Below are 20,645 nucleotides of genomic sequence, written 5' to 3'. Positions count from 1 at the left end.
CCAAGTCCCCAGAACATTACCTGGGTCTTTTGAATTAACAGTCTAGCAATAACACCACTAGGCCATCGCCCGCGCCCCCCAAAAGCGTGGGCAGAGTTGAACCAAATGGAAAGTTGCAGAGGCATACAATGCTATTGGAAGGATTTGAAGATGAGTTTTTGGATTTTAAATAGCGTAATGGGAGAGAGGTGGGAAGTCAGTATAAGTGTGTGATTGGGTTTGGTATTGAACATGATACGAATGAGCGAAGTTGTAAGTTATGGAGGTTGGGCAATGGAAAAGAGAGTTTTCAAAAATTTCCATCCAGAGATAATCCGCTTTAGCATAAGCACGTTCAGCCACGCTTTATGCTTGACTTTATTCGGCTTAAGTAGGAAATAAACACTGGCTAGTATGTGGTATTTGAACTTCCTTTGCCGTTACCTTTTGTTGAAAGTCATTTTGAAAACTTAATGTTAGGAAGGCATATAACTAGTTACATGTGACAGAGTTGAGGGAAGGAGAGAAATTGAGCCAAGTATTGACACCATGCAAATTGAACTTTACCCTACGCCGGCAGATGTCATTTCGGGCTAAATCAGAGAAGGGACAGAGGGTCCGTGGGATTTCAGGTGTTACAGCTGGGCCATGAAGCTTCATTGCTAGATAGCTGCTTTGGAAGAAGATTCTTATGGAGTTACAACAACAGCAAGAATATGGATTATCATTACTTGACTAAGCAAGATGGAGAAGGTGATAAGACATATTGCACTGAAATCAGTTATTTATGACTTTGATCAGGTTCTTGCACAGGATCCAAGTTAAACTAAAAATAATTGAATGAGGAGTTTTTGAATAGAGGGGAAACACGGTTAGGAGATGATGATGCATTGAGATATTAGGAGAGAGGAGGGAGATTAGAAATTAGGACATGATTGAAGAAAATAGAGTGAAGGCCACATTTTGTAAAACAGAAGAATGGCAAAGGGAAACAGCCATTCACAGTGGTAAACATGAGCACCAAGAAAAGGAATAGAAAGACTTGCATTATATAGTGCCTTTCATGACCACTGGATATCCAAAAATGTTCTGAAGCAAATGTACTTTGAAGTATAGCCACAGTTGTAAGACAGGAAATGTGGGCCCGAATTTTCTCTCACCAAACTTCTTTAAGTAGTATTGCTATAATTCGCAGATTCTTGTTTTGTGATGTTGACTTGTTAATATGTATTGGACAAGAAACCAGGACAACTCTACTGAAACTCTTCAAATTAATGTAAGGGGATGTTTTATGTTCACCCAAGCACTGCTACCTCAGTTCCAGGGACCCGGGTTTGATTCCAGCCTGGGGTGACTGTCTGCGTGGCGTTTTTTACATTCTCCCCATGTTTGTGTGGGTTTCCTCCAGGTGCACCGGTTTTTTCCCACGGTTTACAGTTGTGCAGCTTAGGTGAATTGGCTATGCTAAATTGCTCTGTAATGTCCAGTAATGTGCAGGCTCGGTGGAATAGCCATGTTAAATATGGGGTTACAGGAATCGGGTGGGTTGCTATTTGGAGGACTGGTCCAGACTTGGCATTTTAAACTTTACCATGCATTGATTTAGTGTTTCTGCTGAAATGTTTTGCAATTTTGGTTTTCTTTGAATATCAATTCTGCAAATGTAGTCAAGCCGCGTTTGTTATTTTTGCATTCTGCATATTGTTCAGGCTAGTCTCTGGATGGTGTTGTCTACACCAATGGCATTAACTTTAAAATCTACATTGAATTACTAATCCCAGATTGACACAAGTATTTTGCAGGTAACTGCAAATTCACCAATGAAAGGGTTTAAAAAAGTAGGATTAACCACTTTGCATAAGAATGGAAAATAACTAGTCTCACTATGAAGCCCAAATTGACAATCACAGAAGTAATCGTTACTAGAAGTATGCAACATAAAATTTAGTTGTATAACACCTTTAATGTTAAAAATAACCCAACATGCTGTACACCATTATAAAATATAATACAGTAAGCTTCCAAGAATATGTTCTTGCACTTATTATAATCTGATACAGAATTAGTTTCTCACAGCAGCAAGATATTCCAATATCACTCGATATCTGAACCTTTTTGTTTCTAGTCATATCATATGAAATGTCTAATAGGGAGCTACTTTTCTACTTAGTTGAAAAGGCAGGTTTGCATCTGAGGCTAAACACCATCAAGGAATAAATGGACAGATTTCAAGGAAGTTGGCTGTTTTAACTTATTTTTTCTTTCATGGAATATGGGCTCTGCTGGCAAGGTCAGCATTTGTTGTTCATCAGATTGCCCTTGACTGAATAACTTGCTGAGCCATTTCAGAGGTCAGTTAAGAGTCGAACATACATTGCGGGGTATCTAGGCCAAATCGGGTAAGGATGGTAGATTTCTGTCCAGGGCCAGTCAGAGATGTCTGAAGTAGCTTGTACCTTTGCTTCTCCATCTTGGGAAGTCTAGGGAAAGAGATTCCCACACGTTGGTGCAGATGCTGCATTCTTTCAGGAAGGGTTTGCGGATGTCTTGAAGCATTTCATACCTCTCCTGATAACTGCTTGCAATGACAAAGCTTGCTTTGAGAGCCTTTTTCAAACATGGCCCATCCTGATTGATCACAACCAGTGCCTCGATGCTGGGGATGTTGGCCTGAGAGGTGTTACTGATATTGAAATATCTATCCTCCCATTGGATTTTCACAATTTTGTGGAGGCATCACTGGTGAAATCTCTTAAGGACTTGAGTATTTGGTGCTGAGTCTTTCAAGTCTTTGGTGCTGAGTCTTTCAAGTCTTTGGGATCAAATGCTGTTTTTATCAGACAGTTATCGTCTGCGCTGGCACTTCGTAGGCAATGTTTAGTTTCCTCATCAGTGGGAGCAATCTTCCAGTGAGGGCAGATGCGTAAGAGAATTGATTCACATTGTCCAGCGGCGTGCCATGGAAGGGGATTTTACGAGGGGAGTGTCCTTGGAGCAACCATCTGCAACTGCTTCATAATGACTTTCCCCTTATCATAAAGTCAGAAATGTTGATGTTCACTGAGCAACGTTAAGCATTTTCAACTTCTCTGACACCTAAAGCATTCCATGTTCAAATGCAGCAAGACCGGGGCAATGTCCAGGTTTGTGCTGACAAGTGGTAAATAGCCTTTCTGCCACACAATGCCAAATAATAACCATCTCCAACCAGGGAGAATCTAACCCATTATCCCTTAACATTCAAAGAACAAAACAACAAAGGAACAGGCTCTCCAAGCCTGTGCCGATACGTTTTACCTTTCCGTACTAAAACTGTTTTCATTTGCAGGATCCATATCCCTCTTTCCATCCTATTCATACATTCATCCAGGTGTTTCTTGAATGCTGCTATAGTGTCTGCTTCGACCACCTCCTCTGTGACAGTCTGTTCCAGGCACTCTCCACTGTGTGTGAAAAGCTTGCCTCGCACATCTCCTTTGGAACCCCCTCCCCCCGCACCTTGAACCTGTGTCCCCTCCACCCTGGGATAAAGCCTCATACTTGCCACTGTATCTGTGCCATTCACAATTTCTTATATTAGGTGGCCCCTCAGCATCCTGCGTTCCAATGAAAACAAAACCCAGTCCATTCAATGTTACTTCAAAGCCAAAATCCCCCATACCAGGCAACATCCTAATAAACCTTTTCTGTACCCTCTCCAAGCGTCCACATCCTTCTGGTAGTATGGTGACCTGTACGCAATATTCCAAGTGTGGTCTAATTAAAGTTCTATAAAGCTGCAGCATAACTTGCCTGTCCTTTATAATCAATGCCCCTTCCAACAAAAACAAGTATGCCATAGGTTTGGGGATAATCCCAATTCGTTGGGAATATCCCCAGCTATCAAATTTTTAGGTTTACCATCAACCAGAAACTGTACTGGAATAGCCGCATAAATACTGCTGTTACAAGACAGGATCAGAAGCTAGGAGTTCTGCAGCAAGTAACACGCTACCTGATTTACCTGGATGAGTGCACTGCTCCATCCAGGACAAAACAGCACACTGGATTGGCACCGCATCCACAAAAAAAATTCACTCCTTACACTACCAACATTTAGTAGCAGAAGTGTGTACCATCTGCAAGATGTACTGTAGAAATTCATCAAGGCACACCTTCCAAACCCATGACCACAACCATCTTAGAAGGATAAGGGTAGCAAACGCATGGGAGCATCACCACCTGCAAGTTCCGTCCAAGCCACTCGCCATCTTAGAACAGACTGTCACAGATTTAGAAATATATTACCATTCCTTCAGTGTTGCTGGTTTAAAATCCTGGAATGCCCTCCAGGATAATAATATTGTGGGTGTACCTACACCAAATGGATTGCAACAGTTCAAGAAGGCAGCTCACAACATTCTCGAACAGCTAGCAATTAATGCTGGCCCAGCCAATGATACCCACATCCTATGTGTCAATTTTAAAAGAAATAGACGTGTACAGAACTTTGTTTTCCAAACGTATAGCCTATAGTCCATCCTTCTCTGCCCCCCGAATGAATCAACAGTGGTTTCAAACGAGGCTTCTCAATATGCACGTGCATAATCTGCAGCTCTATAACAGCAATTCACCTCATCCTGTGTTCTGACTGGGGATGACACAGGTTAAGTAGGTTCTTGCTGTTCGTTTTTGAAAACTTCACTCCAGTCTATTAGGAAGTTTCGTGGATATGAGGTGAAATGTTGTATTAAAGGAAGGTGGAGAAAAATGTTGTTTCAGGTGCATAATTTCTTTTAGAAACAGGCCCATGGTGGATCTTTCAATGAGAGTTGTGGCTTGCATGTTGTAACAAAGCAGGTAGAGGATGGTGATAAATTTCTGCAAGCAACTGTATTTGTGAGGATGCTGCAGAGTCCCTCTTGGTTGCAAGTGTCAGAGGCCTTTGTGAGGTCAAAGAAAGCCACGTAATAGACGTTGTTGCTCTGTGGTTTTTTACTGGATTTCTTTTGAGATCATGTCCATTATTCTTCTTGATAGGTGGAGTCATGTTGTGACTCTAGGAGGAGCTCTTCAACAGTTGGGAGGAGGCAGTTGAGAACTGTCACAGTGATGTCCCTATTAGCAGACAGCATGAATCCTTTCTGTGGTTTCTGCAATTGATCTTAACCGTTTTTGTGAACATTGTCACAATTACAGCAAGTTCCATTGTAGCTGAGTATTCTAAGCTGAGTAGCGTTGAATGCGATGTTGTATCTGATTAAGAATTCACTTTAAGAATTGGCATTCAAGTGACCTAATTTAGTCTTATTTGTAGCACATACTTTCTCTGTCATTCAGTTAATGCATCCTGAAATGATTATGCACTTTAAGCATGCATATTCCTGAAAAAGTACATACATGAAACTACATTTGGTTACTTTCAAAAGTCCATGCATGGATGTTCCCCTCACCATCCCATTTGGCTGCAAGTAAGGACTATCAAAATTGGAATGTTTATCCTTCCAGTAGTTTGGGCTCCATCTGATTGAGGCTCCCTGTTTTGCCACTCAATCTCTAGAGATTGCACAATAGCAACTATGCTGCTACTAGAAAAACAAGTTAGTATGAAAATGCATAAGTTTAATTACAACCTCTTAGTGGAGCAAAAGTCTGTTTATGTGAAATTCGATAACACCTGGTCTCTGTCGATGTCAACTGCACCTGTTTTACTGCGTTTAGATATCTGCATTTTCATCTCTAATTGGTGCTATGTTGGCACAGTTTGTGGGATATATAAAAATTAATGTTTGATCTCTCAAGTTTTTCATATTTAGGCCTTCCACAGCATAGGTCATCTTGTTCTGCCCTCATCCAAGTTTTCTGATCATTTTGATTAATATCGTTTTTTGGCATAGATGGAGAATTGGTACTATAGTTGGGAGGAGTGACCTTTTCTGCATTCAAATATTTCGTGTACGACGATATTTCATGTCGAACAGCTGTTAATTCCAGAGAATTTCAGAGATATGAAGTTGGGATTTAAGCTGTGTGTAGGTGAAATGGGGAAAATAAGTTTGTAATAGTGACAACATCACTTGATACACAAGGGTTTAGCTGCAGAAAAACCATGTTTTATTTAATTTCATTGTTAATGCCAAATACTATGATTTGAAGGTTGAATCTCGCTTAGAGCATTCTATGTGATTTAATATAGATACAGAGAAGTTTTTGTGCTGTAGTCTCATTGGCAATCATACAGAATCTTCACCAATAACCTTGGTATTTGCAGGATTTGGAGTTGCATCTGCTTGCGTTCCCTAGCTTAGTTTATGCATTTCAGAGCTGTGACATGGACTCGTGATGGGGAATTGTTTAAATCATTAATTAATATAAATAATTATTTATTAACTTTGGGCTTTCTATGTTTTACAGGTTTAACTACCGCTCTACACATTATCTAGCATCCCATGGGTTCTACGATTTTCTAAACTGGTTTGATGAAAGAGCATGGTATCCTCTGGGAAGAATTGTCGGAGGAACGGTAAGAATGCAAACATTTAAAAATGATTTGTAGAAGGGATGTAGCAGCTGAAGAAGTGCTTTGAGGTATTTTTTATCAACATATTTAAATGAATTTCTGATGGCATTTAACAAGTTTGCAGTGAAGAGTATCTTAGCAGCAGTTATTTTTATAGGCCAGACACACTGGGTATCAAGACCAGACGCCAAAAGTTAATGACTTTGAGGCGCACCAGCAGTGTGGTACTGAGACAGATGGGTAGTGGTCAACGTGAAGAGTGCACTGGCAGCCTAAAGGCAGGGTTGTTTTTATCAAATGGCTGGGTAGGAACAATTAGTGAAGATGTGAAGTAGTCATTGAGGAGTTGAGTTTATTTTTCTTTTGTCTTTAGCAATCGCGTTAACTTTTTCTCTAAGTCCTGTTATAAGTATATCCAAAAGAATTTTTTCCAAGTCAGAGTATTTTGATTCATTTCATGTAGTAATGGGACTAACTCAATATTTTCCAAGTTTCTGAACTATTAGAAGCCAAAATTACAAGTAGAGAATACAGGTCAAGCAACTAATTTGATTAGTGAAAGAGCGCAAATGACATTGGAGTTTCTGTTGTCGGGTTCAATGTTAAAATTTTTACCATTATGAAATTTTGTTAGTATTTGTTAGTTATTTATAAAATCTGAACAAAGGTAGAAAAGTAGAATAGTAGAATGAGAAGGTTTTTTAATGTTAGTTTTGCAATAACAGACAAAACCTCTGGTTGTAAATGGAGGTCCTAATGAAGTGAAAGCTGTAATTACATAATCCCTATGTAAAAGATGCAAGGAAAAGCATCAAGTGAAAAAGTCTATTGATTCCACTTGTCCTACACTGTAGTGTGTTCTTATTGCTGTGTTATCCCAGTAAGATGGTGGATTAGACAATAGCAAAGATGCTGAATGAATTTTTTCATTAACCTATTGTGGACGTCACTGATTCTGCCTCCACTTCTTCATTTGGCTATTGCCAAAATAAAATTTTAGATGTTGTTTGACTTAACATTAAATAAAACGTGGGGAGGAAAGAAGACAGCCCAAAAATAAATGTTGCATTTTAAATTCGGTGCTTTCCAGTGAAAGTTATTTGCTGCCAAATATGGCATTTCAATACAGTAACAGTTGACAGTGGAATAACATTTAGGGTTTTCATTTTCACGTTTGAGAACTTTGGCTTCTCATAATTCTTGTGTGAAAATTTGGTAGAATTTATTGCAGCAATCTATTTTATCTTCTTATTCACTCATGGGATGCAGGTATCGTTGGCTTTGCTACCATGTATTACCAAGCCTACGCTGTCCTTGAAGGTGGTAATGAACTGCTGCCTTGAACCATTGCAGTCCACGTGCTTTAAGTTGACCTACTACGCTATTAGGGAGGGAGTTTCAGCAATACAGGCCATACTTTGAAAGCCTCCCTCAGCTCTGTGGTGCTTTGTTCTACCTCTGGTGTTCTCAAATGTTTGATTAGGTCCGCCAAAATGTAATCAATTAATATGTGGAGAAATAGAATGATATGAGAATGAACCCATCAAGCTCTTAGTTCGGGCAAGTGCATACGATGCATAGTTAATCGAGGGGTGCAGTGCAGTCAGTGAATCAGAATCGGGGTCTCTGTTCGCACAGGTTTTGGTTGAAGATCAGAGCACAGCCAGTCCATGCGCATGGACAGCGACAGTAGTTGACGCTTGGATACAGTACACGGAGAGAGACTCCAGAAGAAGGGACAAGGGTGGGACGAGATAAGACACTACATCCTTACCTGGCAAACAGCACTGAGAATCGGAGGGAAGCAGTGAAGGCGACCAAGACTGTGATTTAAATCATCTTGTTGATTATATGTCAAATCAGTTGACAAAATTTTCCAAGGTGTCCATGTTTTCTTCACACTTCTGATTTCTTTTGTTCCTTCCCATGCACGTGATTTCACTACTTCTACCTGCTTTCTCTGGCCTTCAATTTTTTTTTTGTGTTTTACTTCTGTTATGTTTTGATATTCCATTGAGCTTTAAGAATTTTTATGCTGCCTATTTGCAGCTTCTAGAGGGTTTGGCACTGTGTTCACTATTTGCTCACAATTTTAGAGAACTAGATCCAGAAGCAGATAGAATTTCAGAGGGGAAAGTTGGGCTACTATTGGTATTTGTGGAATAAAGCTCCATTTTGCACCCAGGACTTTGCAATAATATGCAATTAAATGGCCCAGATTTAGTCTATATGAATTGATTAAAAATTGAAAACTGATTTCTGACTCCAAACCCATTCCCTGTTGATTATCAGTAAAACATCTGTACTTCAATTTTGTCTTTGTTTACCATTTTATTTTTGTTTGTAAAGCAGCCCCAGCCAAATATTAGGCTGTACTGGGCATTTACAGCTATTGCACAATAGTATAAACTTCTGAAAAATGTTTGTTTTTGGAGTAAGTTGGTAAATATGTTATTTGAGTAGAAAAACGCTGATCAAAATAGGGCTTGTTTCAATAAATCAGTTGCTGTGCAGCTAAATTGTTTTAATTAAATGATCAATGCAGATATTGTACATCTATAGGATGATTTTTTGATAATTCCGTGAGTGAATTTACAAATGGGAAAATTTCAATCTGTTGTACCATTTTGAATTAGCGTTGTGTATGTTGCTTAAAAATGCTTGTTTAGGCTACAAAGACTTTGCATTTTAGAAGGATAATCGTGTAAGATAACTGACCAGTCACAGTGCAAGATACAATCTTAGCCGAGAAGGAGAAACACTTGGAGAATAGCAGTCAAGTTATGAGGTGAAGACAACTTTAGTTGTATAACCAATACAGGGGGGGATAAAAAAGCTTAGGCTGTTACATGGGGAGCATTGAATAACATAGACCCATGTTCTTGCCTTCCCATTACTTAGAACCCTGGTTATCCATATCCACTCTATCAACCTCCTACTTTGTGCTTGGATGTCATTTCCTGTCCTTGTTTTCTCAGGTTTTGCTCACATGAAACTAAGGATTTACTCTATTAGGTGAAGAAACAAAAATTATCACATACCTTGTCAAAATTGGACTGTAGGTTGCATGGTTTGTTTCAGAGATTGAAAGTCCCACAGGAGATGTATTCTATGTAAAAATATTGGCCATTAATTGTCACTATTTGTCATGTATGGAGGAACTATTTTTAATGATTTCCCATTCTAAACTGAGCGTTGAAGCACCATGATACTTACCCTGCCTGGAAACGGAGCTGCAGAGCTATGTTGCCTGTGGCTCAGTGGTACTAGTTACCTCTAAGTCTGTAGGTTGTGTTCAAGCCCCCCCCCCCCCCACCTCGAGACTTGAGACCTTAATCTAAGCTGACAATCCACTACAGTGCTGAAATGCCTGAGGTGCTGCCTTTCAGATGAGATGTTAAATCAAGGCTCCATCTGTCCACTTGGACAAAGGTAAAAAGATGGCAGCACATTGCAAAGATGAGCATGTGAGTTCTCCTCTTTGTCATGACTAAAAGTTATATTGCAACAAAAATCAATAAAAACAGATTAACTGATCATTATCTTGTTGCAACTTGTAAGATTTGCTCTGTGAATTGGCTGCCAGGTTTCTAATAATGATAACTACCCCCTAAAAATATTTACGTGGCTGTTAAAGACTGAGATATACGAGTAAAGCTTTTTTATCCCCCTTAGTTCCTTCTCTGTCTAAATTTTAATGACTGATAATTGGAGCAGGTTCACTTTCAGTGAGCGGGGAACAGAGTTGACTCGGATAAATAGAAATCAAAGATTGGCAGGCATAGCTGTAATGGAACAATGGGCTGCCTTTAAAGGGGAGGTGGTTTAAGTAGAGGGTGAGTGTACATTCTCACAAGGTGGGAAAGGTCAGGCTGGAGCTTCTTGGTTGGTGGAAGAGTGAGAAAGTAGTATGAAGCAAATAAGGATTGCAAATGGCAGGTAATAAAGTAAGAACCAGACTGAATAGTAGGAAAGTGAAAGTGAAACTCGTGGAAAATAATTACCTCTGTGGGGATGGGCTGATGTAGGAGCCAAAAAGAATATCTATCTGTGAAGGCGAAGACATGGCTGAGAAACTGCATGAGTACAATTGCATTTGATTTCTACCAAGGAAGATGTTGCTGAAGCCAGTGAGTGAAGAGGTAGTTCAATGGCCTAAAAATTAATGAAGGGAAAGTATTGGAAGGACTTGCTCAGTTCTGCTTAAGTTTACTTACCAAGTCTCTGGGATGGTTTTGCATGCATTTGCAGTGTTGAGGGGAGTAGGGGATAAAATTGCAGATACATTGGCCATGATCATCTATTCTTGGGTGCAGGAGTGGGTACAAAAGACTGGAGAATTGTAGTCATTGCAACCTTGTTCAGAGAACAATGTAATAAACCTAGTAACTACAGGGCAGCTAGTTTAACCTCGGTTGAAAAAGCTTTTAGAAATAGTCTGGGACAAAACTCCAGTGTATTGAACAAGTGTGGATTAATGAAGGAAGGCCAGTATAAATGTAAGGGAAAATCATGTTTAATTTGATTTTTGATGGAATAACAAAGGGAATTATTTTGGTTAATATGGTTGAAAGTGGTGGACTTTCTCAAAAGCCTTTTTATTCCAGTTTACACTCTTGGAATAGAAGGCATGGTAGCAAAATTGATAGAGTTGGCTGAACATAGCAAACATAAGATTTAAACAAAAGGTGCAGGAGTAGGCCATTCAGCCCATTGGGTCTGCTGTTGCTCAATAAAATCATGACTGACCTGATTGTGTCCTTAACACCACATTCCTGTCTGTCCCAGGTATAGTGGCGTTCCGTAGGGATTAATACCTGGACTGCTGCTTTTCATGATGTGTATATACTATTAACATAGCCTTTGCAGAGGGCCCGTTTTTAAAATTTTCAGATGAGTCAACTTGGAATTATTAGCTGTGAGGAGAGCAATGATAAACATCCAGAGGATATGCGCATAGGCTGGTGGAATGGGCAGACAAGTAACAGATGAAGCTGACTTGGAAAGGGATATATTTTGGTAGAAAGAATGAGCAAAGATATTATGATCTAAAATGTATAATCAAAAAGGGATACAGGAACATAGATCTAATATGCACGCTGGATAAGTTATGGAATGTGGCAGGACAGATTGAGAAAATAATAATAAGGCATAGTGAAATGGATCCTGAGCTTTATAAATAGAGGCATCAAATACAAAAGCAAGACATTTCTGTTGAACTTTTACTAAACACTGGGTCTCAACTGATACCTTCACTTCCTCATGAAGGAAGTGTTAGAGAATGTGTGGAAAAAGTCTTTTTTTTTTGCAACAGTGCTTCCAGGGGCTAGAAATTCAGTATCCATTGGCGGCAGGGTTGCAACTACAGAATACTGATAAAAGATGAACGGCAAAAGAATCACAGAATCCCAAAATGTGGAAGTAGGCCATTCGGCCCATCGAGTTTACACCGAACCTCTGACACATCCAGACACATCCCCCTCTATCCTATCCCTGTAACCCTGCATTCCCATGGCTAACCCGCCTAGCCTACACAATGGGCAATTTAGCCCATGTGTGCTGTGGGCAATTGGTGGCAACATAAGGGAACATGTTTTATTGTGAAGCAAACTGTTCACAATACATAATTGAGTGGTTGGCAGATATAGACTTCAGTTGTCTTTCAAAGTAGAATCTGAAGATGAAGGAAATAGCTGGGCTGTGGGCGAGTAGGAACAGCAGTGTGGCTTTTCTGTGAAATTTAATTTGCCATGTCTACCCAGACAACTAGCCTCTTGAAAACTATTGTTTTATTTTTCTCATAGTACACAGGTTTAAGTTGTTCAAAAGCTTCAAGAAAGAAAGTTGTGAAATACACATCTCATCTGTCTATTTAGGCAAAGGAGAGTGGAGTTTTCTGGTTTCCTGTCATTTCTGGTTTGTGACTACTTGAAAAATAATCGTTCTTCTTGCTTTGTGTGAAATAACTGCCAGGTTTTCTTATGCAGTCAGTCTGTATCTCCATTGAATAATCAATACATAATTTCAAAGCACTTCACATGTACTTTATTATTGGACTGGTGATTCAGAGAATCTGATTTTCGATTGCAAGGTGACCGAGACTGCATTTAGCCTAAAAACAATCTGAGGGAGAAAAAATGCTGGTTGCTATAGGGGAGGCAGTGAAGTAGTTTTATTTTGCCTGTACCTTTTTATAGAATGAAATATAGTCTTGACTAGTTTGGCTGATGCGATCACAAGCATGTGATCATGCTTGACTCTTAACTGCTCTGTAAGTCCAGCAGTTATGGTGACACAAGGTATCAACCTTGTCAGCAATGCCCATATTGCAAGAAGGAACTTTTCAAGTCAGAGTCATGCAGCATGGAAACAGATCCTTCGGTCCAACTTGTTCATGCCAAACAGATGTCATAAACTGATCTAATCCCATTTGCCAGCATTAGGTGCATATCCCTCTAAGCCCTTCCTAGTCATGTACCCATCCAGGTGCCTTTTAAATGTTATAATTGTACCTGCTTCCACTACTTCCTCTTAAACCTATACCCTCTAGTTTTGGTCCTTTTTTGTTCAGCAACTCTCACCAGGGCCATACCATTAACTGTAAAAATTCTGCCCTGGTTTGTCTCACAAAATGCAACATCTCACATTTGTCTAAATTAATCTTCATTTGCCATTCCTCGGCCCATGGACCCATCTGATCAAGGTCTTGTTATTCTCTGCGATAACCTTGACTGTCCACTACACCACTAATTTTGGTTGTCATCTGCAAACTTACTAACCATGCCTCTTATATTCTCTTCCAAATTATTTATAAAAATGATGAAAGACAGTGGACTCAGCACCAAAATCCTTGCGACATACCACTGGTCGCAGGCCTCTAGTCCGAGAAACAACCCACTGCCCACTACCTTCAAGCTAATTTTGTATCCAATTGGCTACCTTCCCCTGGATTCCTCATGATCTAACCTTGCTAACCAGTCTGCCATTGTCGAATGCTTTGTTGAAGTACATAGACAACATTTACCATTCTGCCTTCATTAATTTTCATTGTCACATCTCCGAAAAAAACTCAATCAAGTTAGTGAGACATGATTTCCCCCGCACAAAGCCATGTTGACTCTCCCTAATCAGTCCTTACCTTTCCAAATGTATGTAAATCCTGTCCCGCAGAATTCCCTCCAACAACTTAGCCATCACTGATGTCAGGTTGCACCTGATTAGGTCCTGGGGAATTATCTACCTTTATGCATTTTAAGGCCTCCAGTACCACCTCTTCTGTAATATGGCCACATTTCAAGATATCACTTTTCTACCCCCAAGTTCTCTAGCTTCTATATCCTTCTTCATGGTAAATCTTGAAGCGAAATACTCGTTTAGTATCTCGTCCATCTGTGGTGCCTTGTTGATCTTTAACCGCCCTTATTCTTTCCCTAGTCACTTTTTTCCTGTAATGTATTTGTAGAATCTCTTTGAATTCTCTTAACCCTGTGTGCCAAAAAATCTCATGTCCTCTTATTGCCTTCCTGATTTCCCACTAAAGTATCCTCCTACTGCACTTATAATCCTAGGGATTCACTTGATCCCTGCTATGTATACCTGCCATATGCCTCTTTTTTTTTTTTATTGACCAGAGCCTCAATTTCTGTTGGCATCCAACATTCCCTACACTTTTTGGCCTTGCTGTTCACACCTAAGAGGAACATACTGCCTATGGACTCTTGTTATCTCATTTTTTGAAGGCTTCCCACTTTCTTTCCATCCATCCCTCTCCCAATCAACTTTTGAAAGTTCTTGCCTAATAATGTCAAAATTGGCCTAACTCCAATTTAAACTTTAACTTTCAGATCAGTTGTTTCTTCTTTTTCATAACTATTTTAAAACTAATAGAATTATGATCACTGACCCTAAAGTACTCCCCCACTGACATGTCAGTCACTTGCCCTGCCTTATGTCCCAAGAGAAGATCAGGTTTAGCTCCTTGTCTAGTATTGAATAAAGTATGCTTGGCTAGAGAATGAACATTTGGAATTTTGGATGGCTGGTTGAACAGAATTGAATATAATAATTAAACACAAGTAGGGAAACAAGTTCTTATAACAGGTAATTGTAAGTAACTTACTGATGTTTGTAATGGAAAGATAGAATTGAAAAGTGAATGTAGCCTTTTTATCAAAAGAGAAGCTTATTCAAATAAGGGGAAGTGAACAGCAGCCTGAAAATACAGGAAGTGAATTTGGAGAAATTAGGTAGGAAATTGATCACCATTTCAGAAAGAAAAGATTGAAGTTTATCAGTATCTAGTAGAAGAAATAATCATATATGCAGCAAGAACGCAATATAATTAGAAAACTAATAGAATAAAACTAGAATATTAATATACCAAACCACAGACATCAAACAATATTGCTTTTTTTTTTCAGACTTGCCTTCATCCTCTGCTAATTAGAAGAAAAGACATATTTGCCATATGGGGTTATGCAGCTCAGTTGCAATTCTGTCTTATTATCAGTGTGAAAATAATGCAAAGTACATAACTTAATTTGAAAGTTCAGTTAAATGTCAACATCTGTCAATCTGATTTCCTGTGAAGCAGAAACAGGTCTAAGTGGGAATGTCTGCTTGCTGCTGAGATTTTAGTCTATGGTGCAGTGCAGCATCCAGTTATTTTTTTAACTGGTATGCACAGATTGAGCATCTATTTAGGTTTGTAAAGGGCTTCCACAAATTGACAATACAAAAAAAAAGCTGGAGGTAACTCTGTACCTTTTTAAGGTTGAAATTTCTAAACTTTAAGTGAAGGCAAAGGCTCCTGGTTGAAGACCTGATTGAGATTGTTTGGCTTCAAATTGTATTTTTAAACTGTTATCTTGCACTGTCTGCACATAGTGATTTTCAATATATTGCTGTAAGTGCTAAGTCTCCCAAGACAGCACCTACCAAACCCAGTACCATTTGGAAGGACAAGAGCAGCAGATACATAGGAGCACCATCATCTATAATTGCTTTCAAGCCATTTGTTCCTTTAGTGTTGCTGGGTCAAATTCCTGGAACTCTTCCTAACAACAGTATTGTAGAGGTTACACATACTAAATGGACCGCAAAAGTTCAAAAAGGCAATTCTCCACCACCTTCTCAAGGGAACTAGGGATGGGTAATAAATGCCGGTCCATCCAGCTGGTGCCCACATCCCATTAATGAAGTTTTAATCATGAACTTAACAGATTGTTCTTGTTTAAAGTAATTAAGCTTTCTTAAAATAAATTGTTTCACCAGAAATTCCTTAACTGTCTATTTTCTTGTCAAGCTAAAGTCTTGAGCCAATCTCACTCCTTTCAAAGCCCACTGACACTCCTGACACCAGTTGCAAAGTTGATTTGCACATGTACATTGAAGGCAGTGATCTCATCAAAGCAGAGTCAGACATTAGAGGTGTTACAACCCATCTCTGGAGCAGGTGGGACTGGCGCTCCTGGTTCAGAGCTGGGAATGCTACCACTGTACACAAGGGTCCAACAACTAAACATTTTGAATAGGCTGATTAGTAAAATGCAATGTTCCTCCACACCTCTAGACCAGGTGGAAATTTACACCATGCCTCCTAGCCCAGAGGTAGAGACACTATCACTGCCGTAAGAACCCCAATAGTCAGGAATTAGAAGTCCCTGCTTTGCCAGTACTAGCTCCTCCAGTACATGTGCAGTAAGTGCTCAGTGAGTGTTATAGTGTCATTGGGTGCAGTTAAAATCAACAATGGGTGTCTCCTGGAAGAGCACCTGCCAAACAAGGGAATTCGTCACACTGACCTGAAAGCAGTTCCAGAGGTCATTGATCTTATGAGACTGAAATATCATGTTTGGTATTCAATTGTCCCACTGTATATCATGGTTACCCGAAGACGCTTGGATTTAGAATAGCTCTAAGCATTGTAATGTTTCAACTGTGCTGTTTACAACGCAAACCAAATTGAGGAAACCAAATAGCAAAGGAGTCACGACTGGATGGTTACCCAGTGAAAACATTGTATTTTTTTCTTAAACATTTTAAGCAATTTCATACAGAAGAATTTCATTGGGGGAGAAAATCTCGAGTTTTGTTTACCTTCGTCCCCCTAGTAAGTCAACAATTTTCAGTCCTAGTCTAGACATATCAAGAACCATGAGGTCTTAGCATTGTACTTTTCAATTGCACACTTAACTGTTATGCCACCTTCTTTACAAGGTTACTTTTGAGACCAAGTGTAATTCGGAGAGAATCCTGTAAACCAAGTATCATAGTGCTATTAAATGTACAAAGACTTTTGTTTTGTGCTTCCAAACTTGTTCTACCATTTTTTTTGTTCTAACGCAGATCAATACTAAAACTTGCTGTGAAGATGTAGACCTGTAGTAACTCTCCAACCATGCTCTTAAAAATGCAACAACTAAATTTGTAAGCCTACTCTGCAAATTTAATTAGCTGATGAATGAGATATTACATTTTTGGTAAGAAAAATAAGGTCACATTACTTGGAATATATGAGCTAGATGAACAAAGGGATTTGGGAGTATACATATGCAGATCACAAAGTAATAATGCAAATTAATAAAGCCATTAGAAAAGCAAAACAGTCAGGTGTATTCCTAGACAGTTGAAAATATAAGTAAAGTTCCGTTTAAAAATGCACTGTACCTTGTTTAGGCCGGACTCTGTTGTTTACAGTTCTTGTAGCCACATTATTAAAAGCTTTCAAGTAAAAGCAGAATACTGCATATTCTGAATTCTGAAACAAACAAACTGGTGGAAAAACTCAGTAGGTTTGGCAGGATCTGCGGAATGCAGGAGTTAATATTTTGAGTCCAGTGTGACTTCTTCCAAAGGAAGACTCCTATCGCACTGGGTGTTCACTTTGTTTCTCTCCGCAGATGCTGCTGGGCCTGCGGAGTTTCTTCTGTGTTTGTGATAGAGGCTTTGATAAGTTATTTATATTTGAAGAAGGATGTGGGGTGACTTATTGGAGATCTTTAAACTTAAAAAAGTATACTTTGGGGAGAATTAAACCAGAGACCATTAATAAAGGATGGTTTTCAACAAATCTGATAGAGATCAGCAAGATGGAGTGTGCTACTACTTTGATAAGTTGAGGCATATCTATAATGCATTTTAGGGATAAGCATGGAAGGCAGAGAAAATACAGGACTCTACGGATGAATTAGAGAAAGGGTGGGTTGAGACTCAAAAGAAACAAACAGTCATGCCACAATGACCAATTTCTGTGCTATATATTCTGTGGTACTGAGCGTTCATGGCTGTCATTTGCTATCAAACCACGTGTTGTATGCAGGCCAGTGTTAGAAACAACAGCTGCCCTGACTGGTATTGGAAATTAGGTGTAAGGAATAGCCATTTATATTTTATCATATTGCTTGTTACTGAAAATCTTGGTACTAACACAGTAATTGCTGGCTATTACGGCTGTACATTCAGACATACCAGTATAATAGAAAATTAACTTGCATGTATGTGGTTAATTGAATCTTGAACAGTGCCTTACACTAATGAATACTCAATAGTGAGTGAGTGTTGCGCACCAAAATATATCTTGGGCGTATGAATGCATCCTTACTTACATAATGGCATTCTGAATCGCACAACTTCAAAAATGAAATCCTAAGTTTTAAGAATGTAATAAGTGAGTTTCAGTAAATTTTAAGAAGTAGTTTCTTCATTCATCAAACGCCTAAATGATGAAGCAACTTTCTTCAGACCTCTGCTGCTGTTCAGATGCTAGCTGTTTAAGATATGAATGCAGACAGTCCAGTGATTGCTTTCTAGTGGATTGTCAGCTGATTCCAATTCAAAATAACAATGGTGACTCAGTTTAAAAACTTCTGCATCTCTTCAGAAGATAAAGTCACCTTTGTCCTGTGGCTGTGATGCAATGTGCTGTGTTCAGTTTGCATCATGCTTGTATCCTTGTGTCTACTATTTGAGTATTTTCAAAATGGCATTTGCAAGTTTAATACGTGTAGAAACTCTTGCAGCTTTGTAACTTCGTTTCAAACGTTTGGTGTGCTTACTGCTCAAACAAAGTTTGAACTGCCTAATTTGTACATCCTCATCAGATATTTACTGTTGACTATTATAATATGCAAATCAGAGTAATTTTTTTAACCCAACCAAAACAGTGCTGGAGAAACTCAGGCCTAGCAGCACCTATGGAGAGAAAACAGTTAACATTTCAAGTCCAGTAATCTTTGTTCAGAACGAGAATTTTTTTAAAACAATGATTTTAAAAACCACTTATGTGGCCTTCGTGTTTAATATTAGTTTTTGTTTGAAGTTTTTTAAAGCTTTCTGATTGTCTTGCTGAGTGCAAGATGAAAAGTTTTGATAAAATTCTTTTTTCAGCAGTTTCTTTTAAAAGTGCTTAAGTGTTCTAAAATGTGATTACAGAAGGAATGTGTTTGAGTAAATTGTTAAGGGAAGTGGTATGTGCCAGAAAAGATTTGAAGTCTATGGAAGACACAAAAATGGAGCCTAGCATGTATTTGCAAGACTGTTCCTTTACGTTAATTCCAAATCTGGCAACAGGTTTGTCAGCTTGATCTGACTGACGTACTGGAGGTCAGTGCTGTACTTCCAGTACATGAAGCTGTTGGAAATTAACAGCATGCAGAAAGTGGATAATAACTTGGTTGTGAATGTTTCTCAAATGGTGGATGGAATTTTAAGGTTACTCCTTGAGGCATATGTTGAGTGTTTCAAGGTCAAAGGTCATGAGATGGAGGAAGGAGATAGAGTTTTGTGTAGAAGTGCACTGAGCTTACTAAAACTCGGGTGTTTCCCAAATCTTTTCCCCACTGTAACCCCATTTCACTGTTTCCAGGTTTTGTCTGACCCATGAAGTAGTTTTAGCTGCTGAGTAGGGGGACAGAGCACAGGTTTAGCTCCCAAGTAGGAACCTCTATGCTCACAACTCCAAAAAACCTTTGATCTAGTGTGGATTGTGATCTGTAATTTGAGGTCAGTACCATTGTCAACAATGGCTATACCCCAAGTTGTTTAGTATTTCAAAGTGAGTAGTTTAAATTTCCTTTGATTCGAGTAACTCCACAAATCTATTCATTCCATCCAATTTCCTTTGCCATGCTATTGCCAATTGTTTAACTAACTACTGAAGCATTGGAATTTGTTGCCAAACCTCCCCACTCACCTTTTTATTTCTCCTTTTATTTATTCCTTCAATCAACCTCATTGACCAAGCTTTTGGTCAAATGTCAGATTACCTCATTTGACTGTCATTCTGTCTGATTGCTCCCGTGAAGCACCTTGGGATGTTTTATTGTGTTTGTGTCCTTGTTATGGATTCAGTTTCATAATGTCTTTAGGAACTGTGCTGTCAAGTATATTTTTAAATTACATAGCTTGCTTTTAAATGTTGGAATGTAAAAACAAATCCATAGGTAAGAGAGATTTAGTTAACTTAAAGTATTTCAACGTAATTAACGTTTATTTTTTCTTCTCATGCAGGTATATCCTGGCTTGATGGTTACAGCAGGCTGTATACACTGGATTTTGAATACACTTCATATAACAGTCCACATCCGGGATGTCTGTGTCTTTCTAGCTCCAGTGTTCAGTGGTCTTACGTCAATATCAACATTTCTTCTCACTAAGGAGCTGTGGAATCAAGGGGCAGGACTACTTGCTGCTTGTTTCATCGCCATTGTACCGGGCTATATATCACGATCAGTGGCAGGCTCATTCGATAATGAAGGAATAGCTATTTTTGCATTACAATTCACATACTACCTGTGGGTAAGTCATCCATATAAATGTAACTGAAATTCAAAGAGTGGTTTTCGTGTAAAATTAATCACCTGTGTTTTGTAGGATGGGAGATGGGTGGTGGGTACTGGTGGGGAGCTGGTGAGTGGAATTTAAATTAGAACAAGCTGTCGAAATGTTGACACTTCCGTTTGAATAAAATGTTCCTTGGTACCAAATTAAATTATAAATTAGTGTGGAAAAAGACATTGTTACAACTTTGGAAACATTTGTGAGATGACATTAAATCAATTTGATTAAGTTTTTGTTACTGTAACGGGTGGTCAAGGCTATTCTGGTAATTTTGTTTAATTCTAAACACTTGTTATAGTTAAGTTTGGTTTTGATGTTTATAGCTGCG

The 20,645-nt window shown here is 38.9% G+C and overlaps 1 protein-coding gene across 1 annotated transcript in view; it reads left to right on the top strand.

Annotated features, from left to right (window-relative positions):
- stt3b (STT3 oligosaccharyltransferase complex catalytic subunit B) overlaps window positions 1-20,645 on the top strand; it is a 91,804-nt gene that overhangs the window by 20,169 nt on the left and 50,990 nt on the right. Inside the window, exons 2-3 of the mRNA XM_020524683.2 lie at window positions 6,373-6,481; window positions 19,988-20,275. Coding sequence (XP_020380272.1) covers window positions 6,373-6,481; window positions 19,988-20,275 — 397 coding nt within the window. The remainder of the gene's footprint in view (window positions 1-6,372; window positions 6,482-19,987; window positions 20,276-20,645) is intronic.

The sequence above is a fragment of the Rhincodon typus genome, chromosome 2 (genome assembly GCF_021869965.1).
Source record: "Rhincodon typus isolate 14 chromosome 2, sRhiTyp1.1, whole genome shotgun sequence".
NCBI lineage: Eukaryota > Metazoa > Chordata > Chondrichthyes > Orectolobiformes > Rhincodontidae > Rhincodon > Rhincodon typus.
The sequence above is the reverse complement of the archived record's forward strand: the minus strand, read 5'-3'. Positions and strand labels throughout refer to the sequence as shown.